Genomic DNA, 18860 nt, shown 5'->3' on the forward strand with positions numbered 1-18860 from the left:
TTGCTTGTTTTTATGTGCGTGTGCTGAAGGAAAGTGGAGAGAGAGTGGGCTGAGGACGCTGAAGGGAAATGGGGAAGAGAGAATGGAGAAAAGACGCTGATTTATAAATTGACAATTGTACAGAATATTGTTTCTTTTTTATATTCATCCATAGCTGCATGTTAATGATGTGCTCATATGCACTTATTTATCATCATAACATATACATCATCATTAACATGCAGCTGTGGATGTGTAAGGACAGGCTGAGGAGGATGGATGGGAAGGAAGGAAGGTGCACATATCAACATATCGTACATTTTTAACATGCATGATGCAGCTATAGGCAAGCAGAGGAGGATGGGATCATACAGATGTGTATGTTCAGATATGCGCTCAGATGTGTAGTTTTTTCTGATATATTTATTAAGCTTACAGTATTTATAAAAACACATTTAATACTTGTTACAAAAAATATTGTGCAATTGTGATCTACTTCTGGCCTACAAAGGTCAAAAGAAATCCTTAACTGAGATTTTACATTCAAAAGTGAATTATAGTTACTAGCACTATTATTTATTAGTTATTTATTATGCAGATGTTTGTTAGTTTGTTATTAGTTCAGTATTAGACATATGTTAGTTTAGAATAGATAGGTATAGATTAGTTTAGTTTAGGTTAGGTTAGGGCCCTGCTGAAAGAGTCTACCTTGACGTGGTTGCAGGCTTACAAATCTTTTGGTCAAAGAGTGCGGCGACAGAGAAAAGTATGTGTGTATTCGGCCCATGGAAGAAGGAGGGGGGTCAGGGGGGGGAAGGGGTGCGTGGGGGGCCCAATAGGATTGCTCAGTAAGGGGCCCAGAAATTTCTGATGGCGGCCCTGTGGCTCGGGTAGGGGTACCAAGGACTGACATGAAGACAGGGAGGCAGAAAGAGCCTAGGAGGTGATCAGACCATGGGACATGTTCCCAACGGGTCTCATCAGTGGAAGTTTTGTGCTCAGTCAGATCAAGAAAGCTGATGATGTCAATGGAGTGCCCCTTTTCGTGGGTAGGGGTGGGCGGTGGAGCAGTGAAGCCTAAGGAAATGAGGAAGTCTTTGAAATCAGTTGTGTCCTTGTTGGTGTTGTCCTCTAGGTGAAGGTTTATGTCGCCAATGATCAGTAGTCTTTGGAATTTTAGATAGGCCCTTGTTATGATCTCAAGAACAAAATCAGAGGATTTATTCCAGAGGGTGGGTGGGTGGTAAAGTAGCAGGATGCCCAATGGGTGGGGATGAAGTTCGTCATTTATTGAAGCTAGCATCAATTCTAAGGAAAGATGGCTGCCCTTTTCGAGGAGCTCAACATTAAAGAATGATTTGTAGAGAAGGGCTAGACCTCCTCCTTTCCGGTTTATTCTAGGAGAGAAAAGACCATGGTAGTCTGGGGGACAGAGTTCATTTTGAGTGAGTAAGTCGTCTTTTTCGATCCATGATTCAGTGATGCACAAAAAACCCGGATCAAAATCATCGAGTAAATCTTATACTATTTGGGTCTTATTTCTGACGGATCTGGCGTTACAATAGAGAGTAGGGACTGGGGTGAGAGTCTGAGGTAAGGTTGGGTAGGTTTGCTGGGGGAACAGGCTTTAAGGAGGTGAGGTTAACTCCTCGGTGCTTTTTGAAATGATGGGGTCTGGTGGGTACTAGCGTGGGGATTCTGCGGCCAGGGCAGATGTTGTTGGTGAATATAGCATCGGGAGAGTTTGGGGGGAGAGGTTTTTGGGAATGGGAAGTGTTTGTGAGGGAGCAGAGAAGGAGAATAAGGAGCCAGTGATGGCTTCATGGTTGGAGACAGGTGGGCCAATGAGAGGGGGGTTGTCAGAGAATTTGCCAGGAAGGAGGGAGAGGGGAAGAGAGAGTTCAGGAGGGCTGATAGCGAATGGGAGAGGAACAGAGACTGTAAAGGAATTTGTATCCAGCAGATTCTAGTGTGATACCAGACAGGTTGGGATTTAGCACAATTGATTAATAGAGTGATACAATTGAAGTGGGTCTTGGCTAAATATGCAGTTTAAAGAGACAAGCAGTGCAGTTGGATAATAAGTCAAGGGGTGTATTCTGGGGTCCGGGATACAAAATTCTTTTTTTTTTTTTTTTTGTGGGTTCGCCGATCTGGGGGGGACCAGTTAAAAGTTCACGTGGCCAATTAAAGTTGGACAGGATCAGCCCGATCAGAGACCTACACCGGTAGGAGGCTTTCAGCGATCTCCGGAGGCTCTAGAGAGCGGGAGCAGAGCCCTCCTGCTTGGAGAACGGTGTCGGGCGGAGGAAGAGTATAGGAGATAAACTCCGGGGGAATTCGGGCAGAGCAGGGCTCCCACTCGGCCCGAAGTCGCGGGTTGAAGTGGGGAGCAGCACCCAATGGCAGAGGTGCTGCTCCTGAAGAAATCCGAAGGAATTTGCAGGGGACTCGGGGGCGGAGCTGGGCTCCCACGATGCCCGAAGTAGCCGGGCTGGAGTGAGGAGCAGCACCCGAAGGCAGGGGAGCTGCTCCTGAAGAAATCCGTAGAGATCAGATGAAACTGCAGGGGTTTCGGGGGGGGGGGGCGGAGCAGGGCTCCCATGCGGCCCTAAGTCGCAGGCTGAAATGAGGAGCTGCACCCGATGGCAGAGGTGCTGCTCCTGAAGAAATCCAAAGGAAATTGCAGGGGACTCGGGGGCGGAGCTGGGCTCCCACGCTGCCCGAAGTCGCCAGGCTGGAGTGAGGAGCAGCACCCGAAGGCAGGGGAGCTGCTCCTGAAGAAATCCGTAGAGATCAGATGAAACTGCAGGGGTTTCGGGGGGGCGGAGCAGGGCTCCCATGCGGCCCTAAGTCGCAGGCTGAAATGAGGAGCTGCACCCAATGGCAGAGGTGCTGCTCTTGAAGAAATCTGAAGGAAATTGCAGGGGACTCGGGGGTGGAGCTGGGCTCCCACGCTGCCCGAAGTCGCCGGGCTGGAGTGAGGAGCAGCACCTGAAGGCAGGGGAGCTGCTCCTGAAGCACACAGAGGACATTGGCATGAGACCGAAGCGAAACCTAAAGAAAGGAAGATAAGCGATCCTAGTGGGAGACTCGATCCTGAGGCATGTGGACAGCCACATAGCAGGAGGGAGAGAGGATCGACTGGTGACCTGCCTCCCAGGAGCGAGAATCAAGGACATCGTGGACAAAATTGGAAAGGTCCTGGAAGGAGCAGAGATGGAAGAGACCACAATAATGATCCACATCGGGATGAACGATGTCAGCAGGAGAGACTACAGAAGAAGCACGCTGATAGAACAGTTCAAGATTCTGGGAAGGAAGCTGAAGATGAGGACCCAGAAGATAGCGTTCTCAGAGATCCTACCAGTACCGAGGGCAGATGTGAAAAGGCAGGAAAAACTACAATCAATAAATGCGTGGATAAGGAGATGGTGTGAGGAAGAAGGGTTCCACTTCATGAGGAACTGGACAATGTTCTGGGGCAAGAGCAAGCTCTACAGGAGAGATGGACTGCATCTGAGCGCGGTGGGAACAAGACTTCTAGCAAACGTCAAAAGAGGAAAAGAACAGGTTTTAAACTAAGAAGAAGGGGAAAGCCGACAGTCGACCAAGCGTCAATGATTTGGAAGAAGGTATCCCGTGAAGATACCGAGGGGAAAAAAAGCTGGGAAGAAAGAATGGACAAATTACAGGAGTCGACTAACCCAGAAGAGCAGGTTAGAAGGATTGTAACAAAAGAGAAGAAACTAAAGACCGAAGCACTGGGAAAGGAAATGAAGAAAAGAAAATACCAGGATCTAAATTGCATATATACTAATGCAAGGAGCCTAAGAAACAAAATGGGGGAATTAGAAGCCATGGCCAATGCAGAGGGCATAGACATCATTGGAGTCTCTGAAACGTGGTGGAATGAAGAAAACAAATGGGATACAGCACTGCCAGGGTACAAGCCAGGACAGATCAGGACAGAAAGGAGGTGGAATAGCCCTATACAGTGGCGTACCTAGGGTATGTGGCACCCGGGGCCCATCATTTCTTGACACCCCCCTCCATCTATATGAAAAATATGATTTCTAGTAACAATCCACATATCGCACAACAAGAGTGTACCTAGGAAAAGGCAGCATCTTAAACATTGCAGTGAGCACTAGAACACCAACACATACATTGTAAAACTAAACAAGCCAGATCCCGCACAGTTAATTGATCCTGTAGTCAATGCCAACTGAACAGAGATACACCCTCGCCCAATATGGAATAATCACAAACTAAAAATAGAAATATGTAGACAAAAGTTAAACTGAACTGCCAAGAAACCAGACCCAGGATACAATGCAACACCACAAAAACAGTAACACATGTCCTCTAATACAGTGCAAAATATAAAGACAGTAGATGTAAATTTGAAAAAACTGATACATAACAATCACCACTTTACAAATTAACAAATAAAAATAAAACAAATAATGAGAAATAAAAAAATACAATTTTATTGGACTAATCCCCGTAAGCTCGGTCCCCATCCCTGCAAACCACCTGATTCCATCCACACAAGCCTTGAATTGTTTATATTAAAGTATAAAAAGAAACAATATTCTGTACAATTGTCAATTTATAAATCAGCGTCTTCTCCCCACTCTCTTCCCCATTTCCCTTCAGCATCCTCAGCCCACTCTCTCTCCACTTTCCTTCAGCGCACGCACATAAAAACAAGCAAGTAATTTTATATCATTTTCATTCTATTCATTCATAGAAATTAAAGTCTAAATAATGCCAATCACATAACAAAACATGATTTTACAAAAATAATTCCCTGCACAGTCAAGCCTGCAAGGATTACTAGATGTCTTTCAGCAGCTCCCCTCCCTCCCTCCCCCTTTGTGGCCAAGTCAAAATGATCTACCAACAATAAAATTTTAAAAACACAAAGCACGCTGTACGCAGAGAAAATGTTAATTATCATTTATATTCCGCGGGTTTTCAAAGAGGTCAAGGCAGATGACTTTATGCAATGTCACCTCAGTAACAACTATACAAAAATAGACAAATATTCCCCCTCCCTTTTTACTAAACCGCGATAGCGGTTTTTAGCGCAGGGAGCTGTGCTGAATGCCCCACGCTGCTCTTGATGCTCATAAGCTCCCTGCGCTAAAAAACGCTATTGCAGTTTAGTAAAAGGAGGCCATAGTGCAAAATATAGACAGCAGATATAAATTCTCAAAACGGACACATTTTGATCACTAAGTTGAAAATAAAATCATTTTTCCTACCTTTTTGTCTGGTGATTTCATGAGTCCTGGTCCTTCTTATTTCTTCTCCTGCTCCCCCCTCTTTCTTTCTCTCTCCCCCTGGCTCCCTTCTTTATTTCTTCCTCTCCCTGGCTCCCCTCTTTATTTCTGCCTTTCTTTCTCTCTACCCTGGCCCCCCCTCTTTATTTCTCTCTCCCCCTGGCCCTCCTCTTTCTTTCTGCCTTTCTATTTCTCCCCCTTGACCCCCTCTTTATTTCTGCCTTTCTTTCTTTCACCCCTGGTCCCCCTCTTTCTTTCTGCCTTTCTTTCTCTCTCCCCCTGACCCCCTCTTTATTTCTGTCTTTCTTTCTCTCTCCCCTGGCCCCCCTCTTTATTTCTCTCTCCCCCTGGCCCTCCTCTTTCTTTCTGCCTTTCTATTTCTCCCCCTTGACCCCCTCTTTATTTCTGCCTTTCTTTCTCTCTACCCCTGGTCCTCCTCTTTCTTTCTGCCTTTCTTTCTCTCTCCACCTGACCCCCTCTTTATATCTGTCTTTCTTTCTCTCTCACCCTGGCCTCCTCTTTATTTTTGCCTTTCTTTCTCTCTCCCCCTAGCCCTCACAAAGCCATGGTGCCAATTTCTCCACTTCCACGATTCTTTCCCTACCCTCACCCCCAAGCCAGCAGCTGATTTCTCCCTGCTCCTTCCCCCATGTCCTGATGTCCTGAACTTCATCGGGCAGCAGCAGCATTCACAATTCACTGCTGTTGCCCGTTCAGGCCTTCCTCTCTGTCGGGTCCTGTCTTTATGAAAACAGGAAGTAGGCAGGACCCGGCAGAGAGGAAGGCCTGAAGCCAGCAACAGCAGCGAATTGTAAAAGCTGCTACTGCCCAAAGAAGGTAATGGAGCACCGAGGCAGACCGCTTCTCCCCCCTCCCAGCCGAACCCCCGCTGACCCTCCTATCTCCTATCTCCTGGGAAAAAGTGACTAGTGGTGTGCCCCAGGGCTCGGTTCTTGGGCCGATCCTATTTAATATTTACATCAATGACCTGGAAGAAGGAGTATCCAGTGAGATCATTAAGTTTGCAGACGACACAAAGCTATGCCGGGCAATCAGATCGCAGGAGGATAGCGAGGAACTCCAGAGCGACTTGTATCAGTTAGAGAAATGGGCAGAGCAATGGCAGATGAAGTTCAACATGGTGAAATGCAAAGTAATGCATTTAGGTAGTAAGAATAAGGAACACGAGTATAGAATGTCAGGCGCAACTCTGGGTAAGAGCGAACAAGAAAAGGACCTGGGTGTACTGATAGATAGGACCCTGAAGCCGTCGGCACAATGCGCGGCAGCAGCAAATAAAGCAAACAGAATGTTAGGCATGATAAAGAAAGGAAACACGAGTAGATCGGAGAAAGTCATAATGCCGCTTTATAGAGCAATGGTCAGACCACACTTGGAATACTGTGTCCAACATTGGTCTCCCAACCTAAAGAAGGATATAAAACTGCTGGAGAGGGTGCAGAGATGAGCAACGAAGCTAATAAGAGGTATGGAGAACTTGGAATATGAGGAACGACTCAAGAAACTGGGACTGTTCTCCCTTGAGAAGAGGAGGCTGCGAGGGGACATGATCGAGACGTTCAAAATGCTGAAAGGCATCGATAAAATAGAGCAGGAAAATAAATTATTTACATTGTCCAACGCGACACGGACAAGAGGACATGGTTTGAAGCTAAGGGGGGACAAGTCCAGGACAAATGTCAGGAAGTTCTGCTTTACACAGCGAGTGGTAGACGCCTGGAATGCTCTCCCAAAGGAGGTTATTAAGGAATCCACTGTGCTAGGATTCAAAGGCAAATTAGATGCACATCTCCTTATGAGAGGCATAGAGGGATATGGGTGACTAAAACTACATCAAGTGTATACCTGACTGGGCCTCCGCATGTGCGGATCGCCGGACTCGATGGACCATGGGTCTGATCCGGAGATGGCAGTTCTTATGTTCTTATGTCCCCCCCAGTGAATCTTTCTGACCCTCCCAGCGAGAGCAGCAAACCTCCTTCCAGAAGCGTTGGCTGCTTCTCGGCTTTCTCCTCCCTCTGCCGCGTCACTGATGACATCATCAGTGATGCGGCAGAGGGAAGAGAAAGCAGAGAAGCAGCTGAAGCTACTGGACGGAGGTTTCCTGCTTTCGCTGGGAGGATCGGAAAGGTTCACTTGGGGGGGAGAGGTAGGAGGGTCAGCGGGGGTTCGGCTGGGAGGGGGGAAGTGGTCTGCCTCGGTGCTCCAAGACCTGGCGCCATTACCTTTTTCGGTAATGGCGCCGATGCTGCTTTCACTAGGAGGGTGGGAGCGCAATAGGGACCGGGCCAGCTGTGCACCCCCCCTAAGGCTGCACCCAGGGTGGACCGTCCCCCCCCTGTCCACCCCTTGGTATGCTACTGGCCCTATACATAAAAGAAAGCTTACAATCGACAAAAATGTACACAGCAGAGACGACCAACAAGCTGGATTCACTATGGGTTAAAATACCGGGAAGGAAAGGGCCTGAAATAAAGATGGGCCTATACTATCATCCACCCGGTCAAACTGGAGATATCGATGAAGAAATGGAAGCCGAGATGAAGTGAGAATGCAAAAGCGGTAACACGGTTATTATGGGAGACTTCAACTACCCCAGGATAGACTGGAGTCTTGGAAGCTCAAAATGTGCTAGGGAGACAGAATTCCTGGAGGCTATACAAGATTGTTTCATGGAGCAGCTTGTTAGAGAACCAACGAGAGGAAATGCCACTCTGGATTTAATCCTAAATGGGTTAAGGGGACCTGCAAAGGAAGTAGAGGTAGTGGGATCTTTGGGAAACAGCGATCATAACATGATCAAGTTCAAGGATGAGGTAGGAATACCGAAAGGAAAGAGGACCATAGCGACAACTTTCAACTTCAGGAAAGGAAACTACGAAGCAATGAGGTAAATGGTAAGGAAGAAACTTAGGAACACTTCCAAAAAATGGCAAATGGTAGAACATGCCTGGTCTTTTCTCAAGAACACGGTGAGCAAGGTGCAAAATCTGTATATCCCCAGATTCAGAAAGGGGTGCAAAAAGAGTCGAACAAAAGACCCGGCGTGGATAACTAAAATTGTGAAGGAAGCGATAGGCAATAAGAAAAATTCATTCAGGAAATGGAAAAAGGACAAAACTGAGGGGAACTGGAAAGAGCACAGGAAGTATCAAAAAGAATGTCACCGAGTGGTTCGAAAAGCCAAAAGAGAGTATGAAGAGGCTAGCCAGGGAAGCACGAAATTTCAAACCGTTCTTTAGATATTTTAAAGGGAAGCAACCGGCTAAGGAGGAGGTGGGACCGCTGGACAACGGAGATAGGAAGGGAGTGGTGAAGGAGGAGAAAGAAGTGGCAGAAAGACTTAACATGTTCTTTTCATCTGTATTTACAAACGAAGACACATCCAACATACCGGAACCTGAGCAATTCTTCAATGGAAATCAAGCAGAAAAATTAACATCCATGGAAGTGATCCTTGAAGATTTACGCAGGCAGATAGAAAAACTAAAAACTGACAAATCCCCGGGTCCGGACGGAATCCATCCAAGAGTTCTGAAGGCATTAAAGGAGGAGATAGCGGAACTACTGCAGCAAATTTGCAATCTATCCCTGAAAACAGGCGTGATCCTGGAGGACCTAGAAGATAGTCAACGTTACGCCCATCTTTAAAAAGGGATCAAGAGGTGACCCGGGAAACTACAGACCGGTGAGTCTGACCTCGGTTCCGGGGAAAATGGCAGAAGCATTGATAAAAGAAAACATCGATGAACATTTTGAAAGAAACAAACTTCTGATAACCAGCCAACATGGTTTCTGCAAGGGGAGATCGTGCCTATCGAACTTATTGCACTTCTTCGAAGGAATTAACAAACGGATGGACAAACGAGACCCCATAGACATCATATATCTAGATTTCCAAAAAGCCTTTGACAAGGTGCCCCATGAACGCCTATTCCGGAAACTGAAGAACCATGGGGTGGAAGGAGATGTACATAGATGGATCAGAAACTGGTTGGCGGGTAGGAGTGAAGGGCCAATACTCGGACCGGAGGAGGGTCACGAGTGGGGTCGCGAAGGGCTCGGTGCTCGGGCCGCTGCTATTTAATATATTTATAAATGATCTAGAAACAGGGACAAAGTGTGAGATAATAAAATTTGCGGATGACACCAAACTATTTAGTGGAGCTCGGACTAAAGAAGACTGCGAAGAATTGCAAAGGGACTTGAACAACCTAGGGGAATGGGCGACGAGATGGCAGATGAAGTTCAACATTGAGAAATGTAAAGTATTACATATGAGAAACAGAAACCCGAGGTACAACTATACGATGGGAGGGATGTTATTAAATGAGAGTACCCAAGAAAGGGATTTGGGGTAATGGTGGACATGACAATGAAGCCGACGGCACAGTGCGCAGCAGTCGCTAAGAAGGCAAACAGAATGCTAGGCATAATCAAGAAGGGTATTACAACCAGAACGTAAGAAGTTATCCTGCCATTGTATCGGGCGATGATGCGCCCACATCTGGAGTACTGCGTCCAATATTGGTCGCCGTACCTTAAGAAGGACATGGCATTACTCGAGAGGATTCAAGGGAGAGTGACGCGTCTGATAAAGGGGATGGAAAACCTTTCATACGCTGAGAGATTGGAGGAACTGGGTCTCTTTTTACCTGGAGAAGAGGAGACTTAGAGGAGATATGATAGAGACTTACAAGATCATGAAGGGCATAGAGAGAGTAGAGAGGGACAGATTCTTCAAACTTTTGAATAATAAAAGAACAAGAGGGCATTCAGAAAAGTTGAAAGGGGACAGATTCAAAACGAATGCTAGGAAGTTCTTCTTTATCCAACGTGTGGTGGACACCTGAAATGCTCTTCCAGAGAGCGTAATAGGGCAGTACTGGGGTTCAAAAAAGGATTGGACAATTTTCTGCTGGAAAAGGGGATAGAGGGATATAGATAGAGGATTACTGCACAGGTCCTGGACCTGTTGGGCCGCCGTGTGAGCGGACTGCTGGGCACGATGGACCTCAGGTCTGACCCAGCAGAGGCATTGCTTATGTTCTTATATGATTCCTTCTGCAAAAACTCGCAGATAGAGGTGAATAACCCACTGGTCAAGACTCATGTTCCTTTATACTGTAAAGGAGATTGTCAAGACAAGAACCTAATTTTCCCATAAATTTCAGTCAAAATTTTATTTCAACAAACCCAGGAAAATATGTGTGTAGATGAGGAACTTTTAAGTGACTAGCATATTTTTATTCATTGAGGAAGCATACAGGAAGAGGGTGGAAGAGAACGAACTTCGTATGAAAGAAGAAATCACCCCGACACCAACATGGAAGGGAGAACAAGAAGCAGATGACCTCAAAGAAGACATCCACAGAGGGATACCGCATGAAGGGGAGAAATTGGCTAGTCGAGGCCCAGAAGAAGAAAGAGGGAAGCATACCAAGGACATCGACCTGAGACCGAAGCGAAATTTGAAGAAGGGAAAATCAGCGATCCTAGTGGGAGACTCGATCCTGAGGCATGTGGACAGCCACATAGCAGGAGGGAGAGAGGATCGACTGGTGACCTGCCTCCCAGGAGCAAGAATCAAGGACATCGTGGACAACATTGGAAAGATCCTGGATGGAGAGGAGACGGAAGAGACCACAGTAATGATCCACATCGGGACGAATGATGTCAGCAGGAGAGACTACAGAAGAAGCACGCTGATAGAACAGTTCAAGATTCTGGGAAGGAAGCTGAAGATGAGGAACCAGAAGATAGCATTTTCAGAGATCCTACCAGTACCGAGGGCAGATGTGAAAAGGCAGGAAGAACTACAATCAATAAATGCATGGATGAGGAAATGGTGTGAGGAAGAAGGATTCCACTTCATGAGGAACTGGATAACGTTCTGGGGCAAGAGCAAGCTCTACAGGAGAGATGGACTGCACCTGAGCACGGCAGGAACTAGACTTCTAGCAAACAACGTCAGGAGAGTAATAGAACAGGCTTTAAACTAACAAGAAGGGGAAAGCTGACAGTCGACCAAGCGTCGACGATTCGGAAGAAGGTATCCCGTGAAGATACTGAGGGGAAAAAAGGCCAGGAAGAAGCAAGGGACAAATTGCAAGAGGAGGTTAGAAAGATTGTAGCAAAAGAGAAGAAAATAAAGACCAAAGCACAGGGAATGGAAATGAAGACAACAAAATACCAGGATCTAAATTGCATATATACCAATGCAAGGAGCCTGAGAAACAAAATGGGGGAACTAGAAGCCATGGCCAATGCAGAAGACATAGACATCATTGGAATCTCTGAAACATGGTGGAATGAGGAAAACAAATGGGATACAGCACTGTCGGGGTACAAGCTCTATCGCCAGGACAGAAGGGAGGTGGAGTAGTCCTATACATAAAAGAAAGCATACGATCGACAAAAATGGACAAAGCAGAGACGGCCAATAAGCTAGAATCGCTATGGGCTAAAATACCAGGAAGGAAAGGGCCTGAAATAAAGATAGGCCTATACTATCATCCACCTGGACAAACCGGAGATATCGATGAAGAAATGGAAGCCGAGATGAAGCGAGAATGCAAAAGCGGTAACACAGTTATTATGGGAGACTTCAACTACCCTGGGATAGACTGGAGTCTTGGAAGCTCAAAATGCGCTAGAGAGACAGAATTCCTGGAAGCTACACAGGATTGCTTCATGGAGCAGCTTGTTAGAGAACCGACGAGAGGAAATGCCACTCTGGATCTAATCCTAAATAGGTTAAGGGGACCTGCAAAGGAAGTAGAAGTAGTGGGACCGTTGGGAAATAGTGATCATAATATGATCAAGTTCAAGGTTGAGGTAGGAATACCGAAAGGGAAGAGAACCATAGCGACAACTTTTAACTTCAGGAAAGGAAACTACGAGGCAATGAGGGAAATGGTAAGGAAGAAACTTAGGAACACTTCCAAAAAATGGCAAACGGTACAACATGCCTGGTCTTTTTTCAAGGGCATGGTGAGCGAGGCGCAAAATATATATATCCCCAGGTTCAGAAAGGGGTGCACAAAGAGTCGAACAAAAGACCCGGCGTGGATAACCAAAATAATGAAGGAAGCAATAGGCAATAAGAAAAATTCATTCAGGAAGTGGAAAAAGGACAAAACTGAGGGGAACTGGAAAGAGCACAGGAAAAATCAAAAAGAATGTCACCGTGTGGTTCGAAAAGCCAAAAGAGAGTACGAAGAGAGGCTAGCCAGGGAAGCACGAAACTTCAAACTGTTCTTTAAATATGTTAAAGGGAAGGAGCCGGCTAGGGAGGAGGTAGGACCACTGGACGACGGAGACAGGAAGGGAGTGGTGAAGGAGGAGAAAGAAGTGGCAGAAAGGCTTAACATGTTCTTTTCGTCTGTATTTACAAATGAGGACACATCAAACATACCGGAACCTGAGCAATTCTTTCATGGAAGTCAAGCAGAAAAATTAACATCCATAGAAGTGAGCCTTGAAGACGTACGCAGGCAGATAGAAAAACTAAAAACTGACAAATCCCCGGGTCCAGACGGAATACATCCAAGGGTTCTGAAGGAATTAAAGGAGGAGATAGCGGAACTATTACAGCAAATTTGCAACCTATCCCTGAAAACAGGCGTGATCCTGGAGGACCTAGAAGATAGTCAACATTACGCCCATCTTTAAAAAGGGATCAAGAGGTGACCCGGGAAACTACAGACCAGTGAGTCTGACCTCGGTTCCGGGAAAAATGGCGGAAGCTCTGATAAAAGAAAACATCGATGAACATTTTGAAAGGAACGAACTTCTGATAACCAGCCAACATGGTTTCTGCAAGGGGAGATCGTGCCTAACGAACTTATTGCACTTCTTCGAGGGAGTTAACAAACAAATGGACAGAGGAAACCCCATAGACATCATATATCTAGATTTCCAAAAAGCCTTTGATAAGGTGCCCCATGAACGTCTACTCCGGAAACTGAAGAACCATGGGGTGGAAGGAGATGTACATAGATGGATCAGAAACTGGTTGGAAGGTAGAAAGCAAAGGGTAGGAGTGAAAGGCCACTACTCAGACTGGAGGAGGGTCACGAGTGGTGTACCGCAGGGCTCGGTGCTTGGGCCGCTGCTATTTAATATATTCATAAATGATCTAGAAACAGGGACAAAGTGTGAGATAATAAAATTTGCAGACGACACCAAACTATTTAGTGGTGCTCGGACTATAGAGGACTGCGAGGAATTGCAAAGGGACTTGAACAAGCTAGGGGAATGGGCGACAAGGTGGCAGATGAAGTTCAATGTTGAGAAATGCAAAGTATTACATATGGGAAGCAGAAACTTGAGGTACAACTATACGATGCGAGGGATATTATTGAATGAGAGTACACAGGAAAGGGACTTGGGGATAATGGTGGACATGACAATGAAGCCGAGGGCACAGTGCGCAGCGGCCGCTAAGAGAGCGAATAGAATTCTTGGTATAATCAAGAAGGGCATTGCGACCAGAACGAAAGAAGTTATTCTGCCGTTGTATCGGGCGATGGTGCGTCCGCATCTGGAGTACTGCGTCCAATTTTGGTCGCCGTATCTTAAGAAGGATATGGCGTTACTCGAAAGGGTCCAGAGGAGAGCGACACATCTGATAAAAGGTATGGAAAACCTTTCATATGCTGAGAGATTGGAGAAATTGGGTCTCTTTTCTCTGGAGAAGAGGAGACTTAGAGGGGATATGATAGAAACTTACAAGATCATGAAGGGCATAGAGAAAGTGGAGAGAGACAGATTCTTCAAACTTTCAAAAAATAAAAGTTGAAAGGGGACAGATTCAAAACGAATGCTAGGAAGTTCTTCTTTACCCAACGTGTGGTGGACACCTGGAATGCGCTTCCAGAGGACGTAATAGGGCAGAGTACGGTAATGGGGTTTAAGAAAAGATTGGATAATTACCTACTGGAAAAGGGGATAGAGGGGTATAGATAGAGGATTACTGCACAGGTCCTGGACCTGTTGGGCCGCTGCGAGAGCGGACTGCTGGGCACGATGGACCTCAGGTCTGACCCAGCAGAGGCATTGCTTATGTTCTTATGTTATGTTCTTATGTATTGTTGATTTAGTAGGCTTTAACCTGGAAGGTCACATGAAATTTCAGGTAATAGAACCAAGTTAATGTGAGGTAACTGCCTGCTTACCCATGTTAATAAGGTTATTAAGCTATAATGCTGAAACATTTTTTGAAATATTGTTAATCCACTTCCACTAAACGTAACCTCCCTAATTTAAGCTGTTCTTTTCTTCTTTAAACAGGATGGGATTTCAGGAGTAATTTGTCAGTTTCAAGAAACTGTATTATCTGTTGCTAATCTTGTACCAGATTCATACTTTAATGCATTCACAAGACCTATAATTAATAACAAACCTGAAGAAAAGACATGCGGAGAAGGACCAAGTTTAACCACAATGTTTGAGGATGATAAGCATTTACAATTCATTATTCGTCAAATAAAGGTAAGTTTTCAATAACAGTGGGTTGTTTCAGAGGCCTCATCTGAGGGAACAGAGTTGTAACCATAATTGAATTGTAATACATACTGATTTCTGGGCTTGTTGGTTTCTACCTATTGTGGGTCCGGGATCCTGGCGAGGCCTAGTAGCTCCGCAGAATCCTAGTCTTGGCGCGAGCATAAAGGTGGTGGGACACAGCTTGCCTGGTGTCTCCCATAAATTGCACACCAAAATGGCCTGGTATGTCCAAATATTACACTTTTATTGAACATCAATGAAAGTTCCAAACAAAAAGGTCAAAATTTGGCATCAATACAAAAACCAAACGTTCCAGTTTTCTCTGTTGCTTCTTTTCTCATACACACAAGTTCTAATCCCAGCACCGGCTGTGCTTTCAGAGAAAAGTTCAAAACAATAATAACACAAAATACAGTTCATCCTATAGGCTACCTTCAAGGTAAGATAGAACAGTTCATGCCTCTGGTAATAGTTTAGGATATAAGGCTTTTACCAGTACTAGCTCTGAAGCTGGTTTGGAGTAACCTTGAACAGCAGCTCCCCCTAATAGCAGGAGCAGAGAGGCCGGTTCTCCTACAGGTGTTGCCACTCTTTCCAATCATCTAAGCTCAAGGTAAATTCTGCAGCTTCCAGCACAGGTTCAAAACAGTGTATAAAAATATTTTCACAACACAAAACTCCAAAAGGAAAAAAAACCCTTCACAAAGGTAAAGAAATTTCAGGCTTCCCAAACCTACTCCCATTCCATGGGGTGCTCTTCCCCCTGAGGCATAACATTGTTCTCCAGCCAGTCCATATCACAAACCTCAGACTGTACTTCAGGATTTTCCATTTCCCAATCCTTGTGAGAACCTTCCTGTGCTGGCCATAAGTTAGCCGCTCTAGCTGACTTCCTTCTCAGCTTTTCCTCAGCTTCCAGTCCCAGCTGCCTCTCCTCTCCTTCTGACAAGGGAAGCTCAGAAAAAGGGAGACTGGGCCAGCAACCACGCCCCCTAACAGCAGAGTCAGCTAAATTCTTAAAGAGCCCTGTCCTTCTAGTTCCTGCCTGAGCTCTGTGAACTTTTAAAGGGGCAGGCTCACTCTTGACATTGTGCACAGGATTTCCACTATACCCAGGATTTTTTCTTCCACTTAGTCACTGGAACTTTAGTGATACTTACAGGAGCTTTTCCCTTGGCTTTATTAGGCCTAGCCGGATCCCTGTCACACTATGTTGGTTTCAGTGTCATTACCTTGAGGGTATATTTTCTGAATTCTGGATGAAACATTTTTCTTTGGACATCAAGCAAGGAGGATAACAGCAGTTATCTACAGGCTAGATAGAAGGAAGAGAGAGATGAAAGATGGGGACTATTGATAATCTTAAATTTACATAGAAACATGATGGCAGATAAAGGCCAAATGAATAATAATAATAACAGTTTATATACCGCAGTACCGTGAAGTTCTAGCGGTTTACAAAAGAATAAAAGAAGGTACAAATTGATTGAACTTAAAAGAGGTGAAAGCAAGTGGCTGATAAGTCAATAGAACCGTTATTGAGGAGAAAGAGATATATGGGTTAGCTGTCTAGATACTTCAGAAACAGATGTGTTTTTAGGCGCTTCCTGAATTCCTCATACTTAGTGGGCGAAAGCAATTGTTCTAGATCTTTACCCCATAATGCTGCCTGATGTGAGAGAAGGTGTTCATGGGGGGGGGGAAACGAAGTTCAAATGTGAGCTTCTCTTGTGTCTGTTGGCTGAGAAGGAGAAAAGGTCAGTTATGTATTTAGGGGCTAGTCCGTATAGTACTTTAAAGCAGAGGCAGGCAAACTTAAACTTTACGCGTGCTTCCATCCGTAGCCAGTGTAACTGCCGGTAGTAAGGTGTCACGTGATCAAATTTCTTTAGCCCGAAGATTAGTCTGACCGCTGCATTTTGCATTAATTGTAAACGTCGCATATTCTTTTGGGAGATTGCTAAATAGGCGATGTTACAGTAAACAAGTTGACTCAGTACGAGGGATTGTGCCAGGATTCTGAATCCTGAGGTATCAAAATATGATTTAATGGATTTAAGTTTCCAGAGAGTGAAAAAACCCTTTCTGATTAGAAACATAGAAACATAGAACATGACGGCAGAAAAGGGCCATGGCCCATCTAGTCTGCCCACACTAATGGCCCACCCCCTAACTACCTCCATGAAGAGATCCCACATGCCAATCACATCTTTTCTTAAAATCTGGCACGCTGCTTGCCTCAACTACCTGTTGTGGAAGATTATTCCAGTGATCAACCACCCTTTTGGTGAAGAAATATTTTCTGGTGTCGCCATGAAATGTCCCACCCCTGATTTTCAACGGATGCCCTCTTGTTGCCGTGGATCCTTTAAGGAAAAAGAGATCCTCTTCCACCTCAATACGGCCTGTGACATATTTGAATGTCTCGATCATGTCTCCCCTCTCTCTGCGTTCCTCGAGTGAGTACAGCTGCAACTTACCCAGTCGTTCCTTATACGGGAGATCTTTGAGTCCTGAGACCATCCTGGTGGCTATTCGCTGAACCGACTCAACTCTCGCACATCTTTTTGATAATGCAGCCTCCAGAATTGTACACAGTATTCCAGATGGGGTCTCATCATGGATCTGTACAACGGCATTATGACCTCGGGCTTACGGCTGACGAAACTTCTACGGATACAGCCCATGATTTCTCTAGCCCTGGATGAAGCTTTCTCCACTTGATTGGCAGTCTTCATGTCTTTGCTAATGATCATCCCCAAGTCATGTTCTGCTACAGTCCTTGCTAGGATCTCACCATTTAGGGTGTAAGTCCTGCATGGATTTTTGCCGCCAATGTGCATGACCTTGCATTTTTTGGCATTAAAACTTAGTTGCCAAGTCTATGACTAATGCTCCAGCAGGAGTAGGTCCTGCATCATACTGTCGGGCATTGAGCTTTTGTCGGGCACTGTGCTTTCATCTGTTGTGCGGTTGCCTACCATGTTGCATAGTTTGGCGTCATTGGCGAATAATGTAATTTTACCTCGAAGCCCCTCAGCCAAGTCTCTTACGAAGATGTTAAATAGGATCGGGCCCAAGACCGAGCCCTGCGGCACTCCGCTAATCACCTCCGTCGTATCGGAGAGGGTACCGTTTACCACTACCCTCTGAAGTCTACCTCTAAGCCAGTCCCTAACCCATGCGGTTAATGTTTCACCCAGTCCCATCGAACCCATCTTGCTCAATAACCTGCGGTGTGGGACGCTATCAAACGCTTTGCTGAAGTCCAAGTACACGACGTCCAGGGACTCCCCTATATCCAGCTTTCTTGTTACCCAGTCAAAGAAGCTGATCAGATTTGATTGGCAGGACGTCCCCGTCGTAAAACCATGTTGATGGGGATCTCGAAGATTCTCCTCGTTCAGGATCGTATCCAATTGGTGTTTGATTAGTGTTTCCATAAGTTTACTCACTATCGATGTGAGACTCACCGGTCTATAATTCTCAGCCTCCGTCCTGCATCCCTTTTTGTGGAGTAGAATGACGTTAGCCATTTTCCAATCCAATGGGACTCTTCCTGTACTTAGGGAAAGATTGAAGAGCGCGGATAATCAAGTTTCAAGTTTAATGATTTTTTGATTAATCGCTTAATCATAATTCAAAGCGATGTACAATTTAAAATATATTCAGAGGGAAACAATACAATACAAACCTTAAAAAAGATTAAACATATAATACAAATCAAACTTGAATAATAACATAATATTAGAAATAGTTCAACATATTCGTAACAAAAGGTAAAAAGGGGAAGTGAAATACAATTTATGATAGAAAAGTAGAACAAACAAAGGGAAAAAACATTGGGAAGGTATGTAACAGTAAAAATTAAGATTTAAAACAACAGTTTAAAAATTAATAAATCAAATGCCAAATGCATCTTTAAAAAGAAATGTTTTTAAATTACTTTTAAATTTTCCCAGATCATGCTCATTTCGTAGATAGATTGGGAGGACGTTTCAGATCTGTGGCGCAGTTACTGAAAAAATGAATTGCCGTCTTGTATTAATGATCTTGAGT

The 18860-nt window shown here is 45.1% G+C and overlaps 1 protein-coding gene across 1 annotated transcript in view; it reads left to right on the forward strand.

The window, feature by feature from the left end:
• The window catches only part of LOC117347325 (dynein heavy chain 6, axonemal-like), a 2502256-nt gene that overhangs the window by 326972 nt on the left and 2156424 nt on the right, over positions 1-18860 (forward strand). The window contains 1 exon segment of the mRNA XM_033918113.1: positions 14586-14786. Coding sequence (XP_033774004.1) covers positions 14586-14786 — 201 coding nt within the window.

Source organism: Geotrypetes seraphini, chromosome 1 (assembly GCF_902459505.1).
Source record: "Geotrypetes seraphini chromosome 1, aGeoSer1.1, whole genome shotgun sequence".
NCBI classification, from domain to species: domain Eukaryota; kingdom Metazoa; phylum Chordata; class Amphibia; order Gymnophiona; family Dermophiidae; genus Geotrypetes; species Geotrypetes seraphini.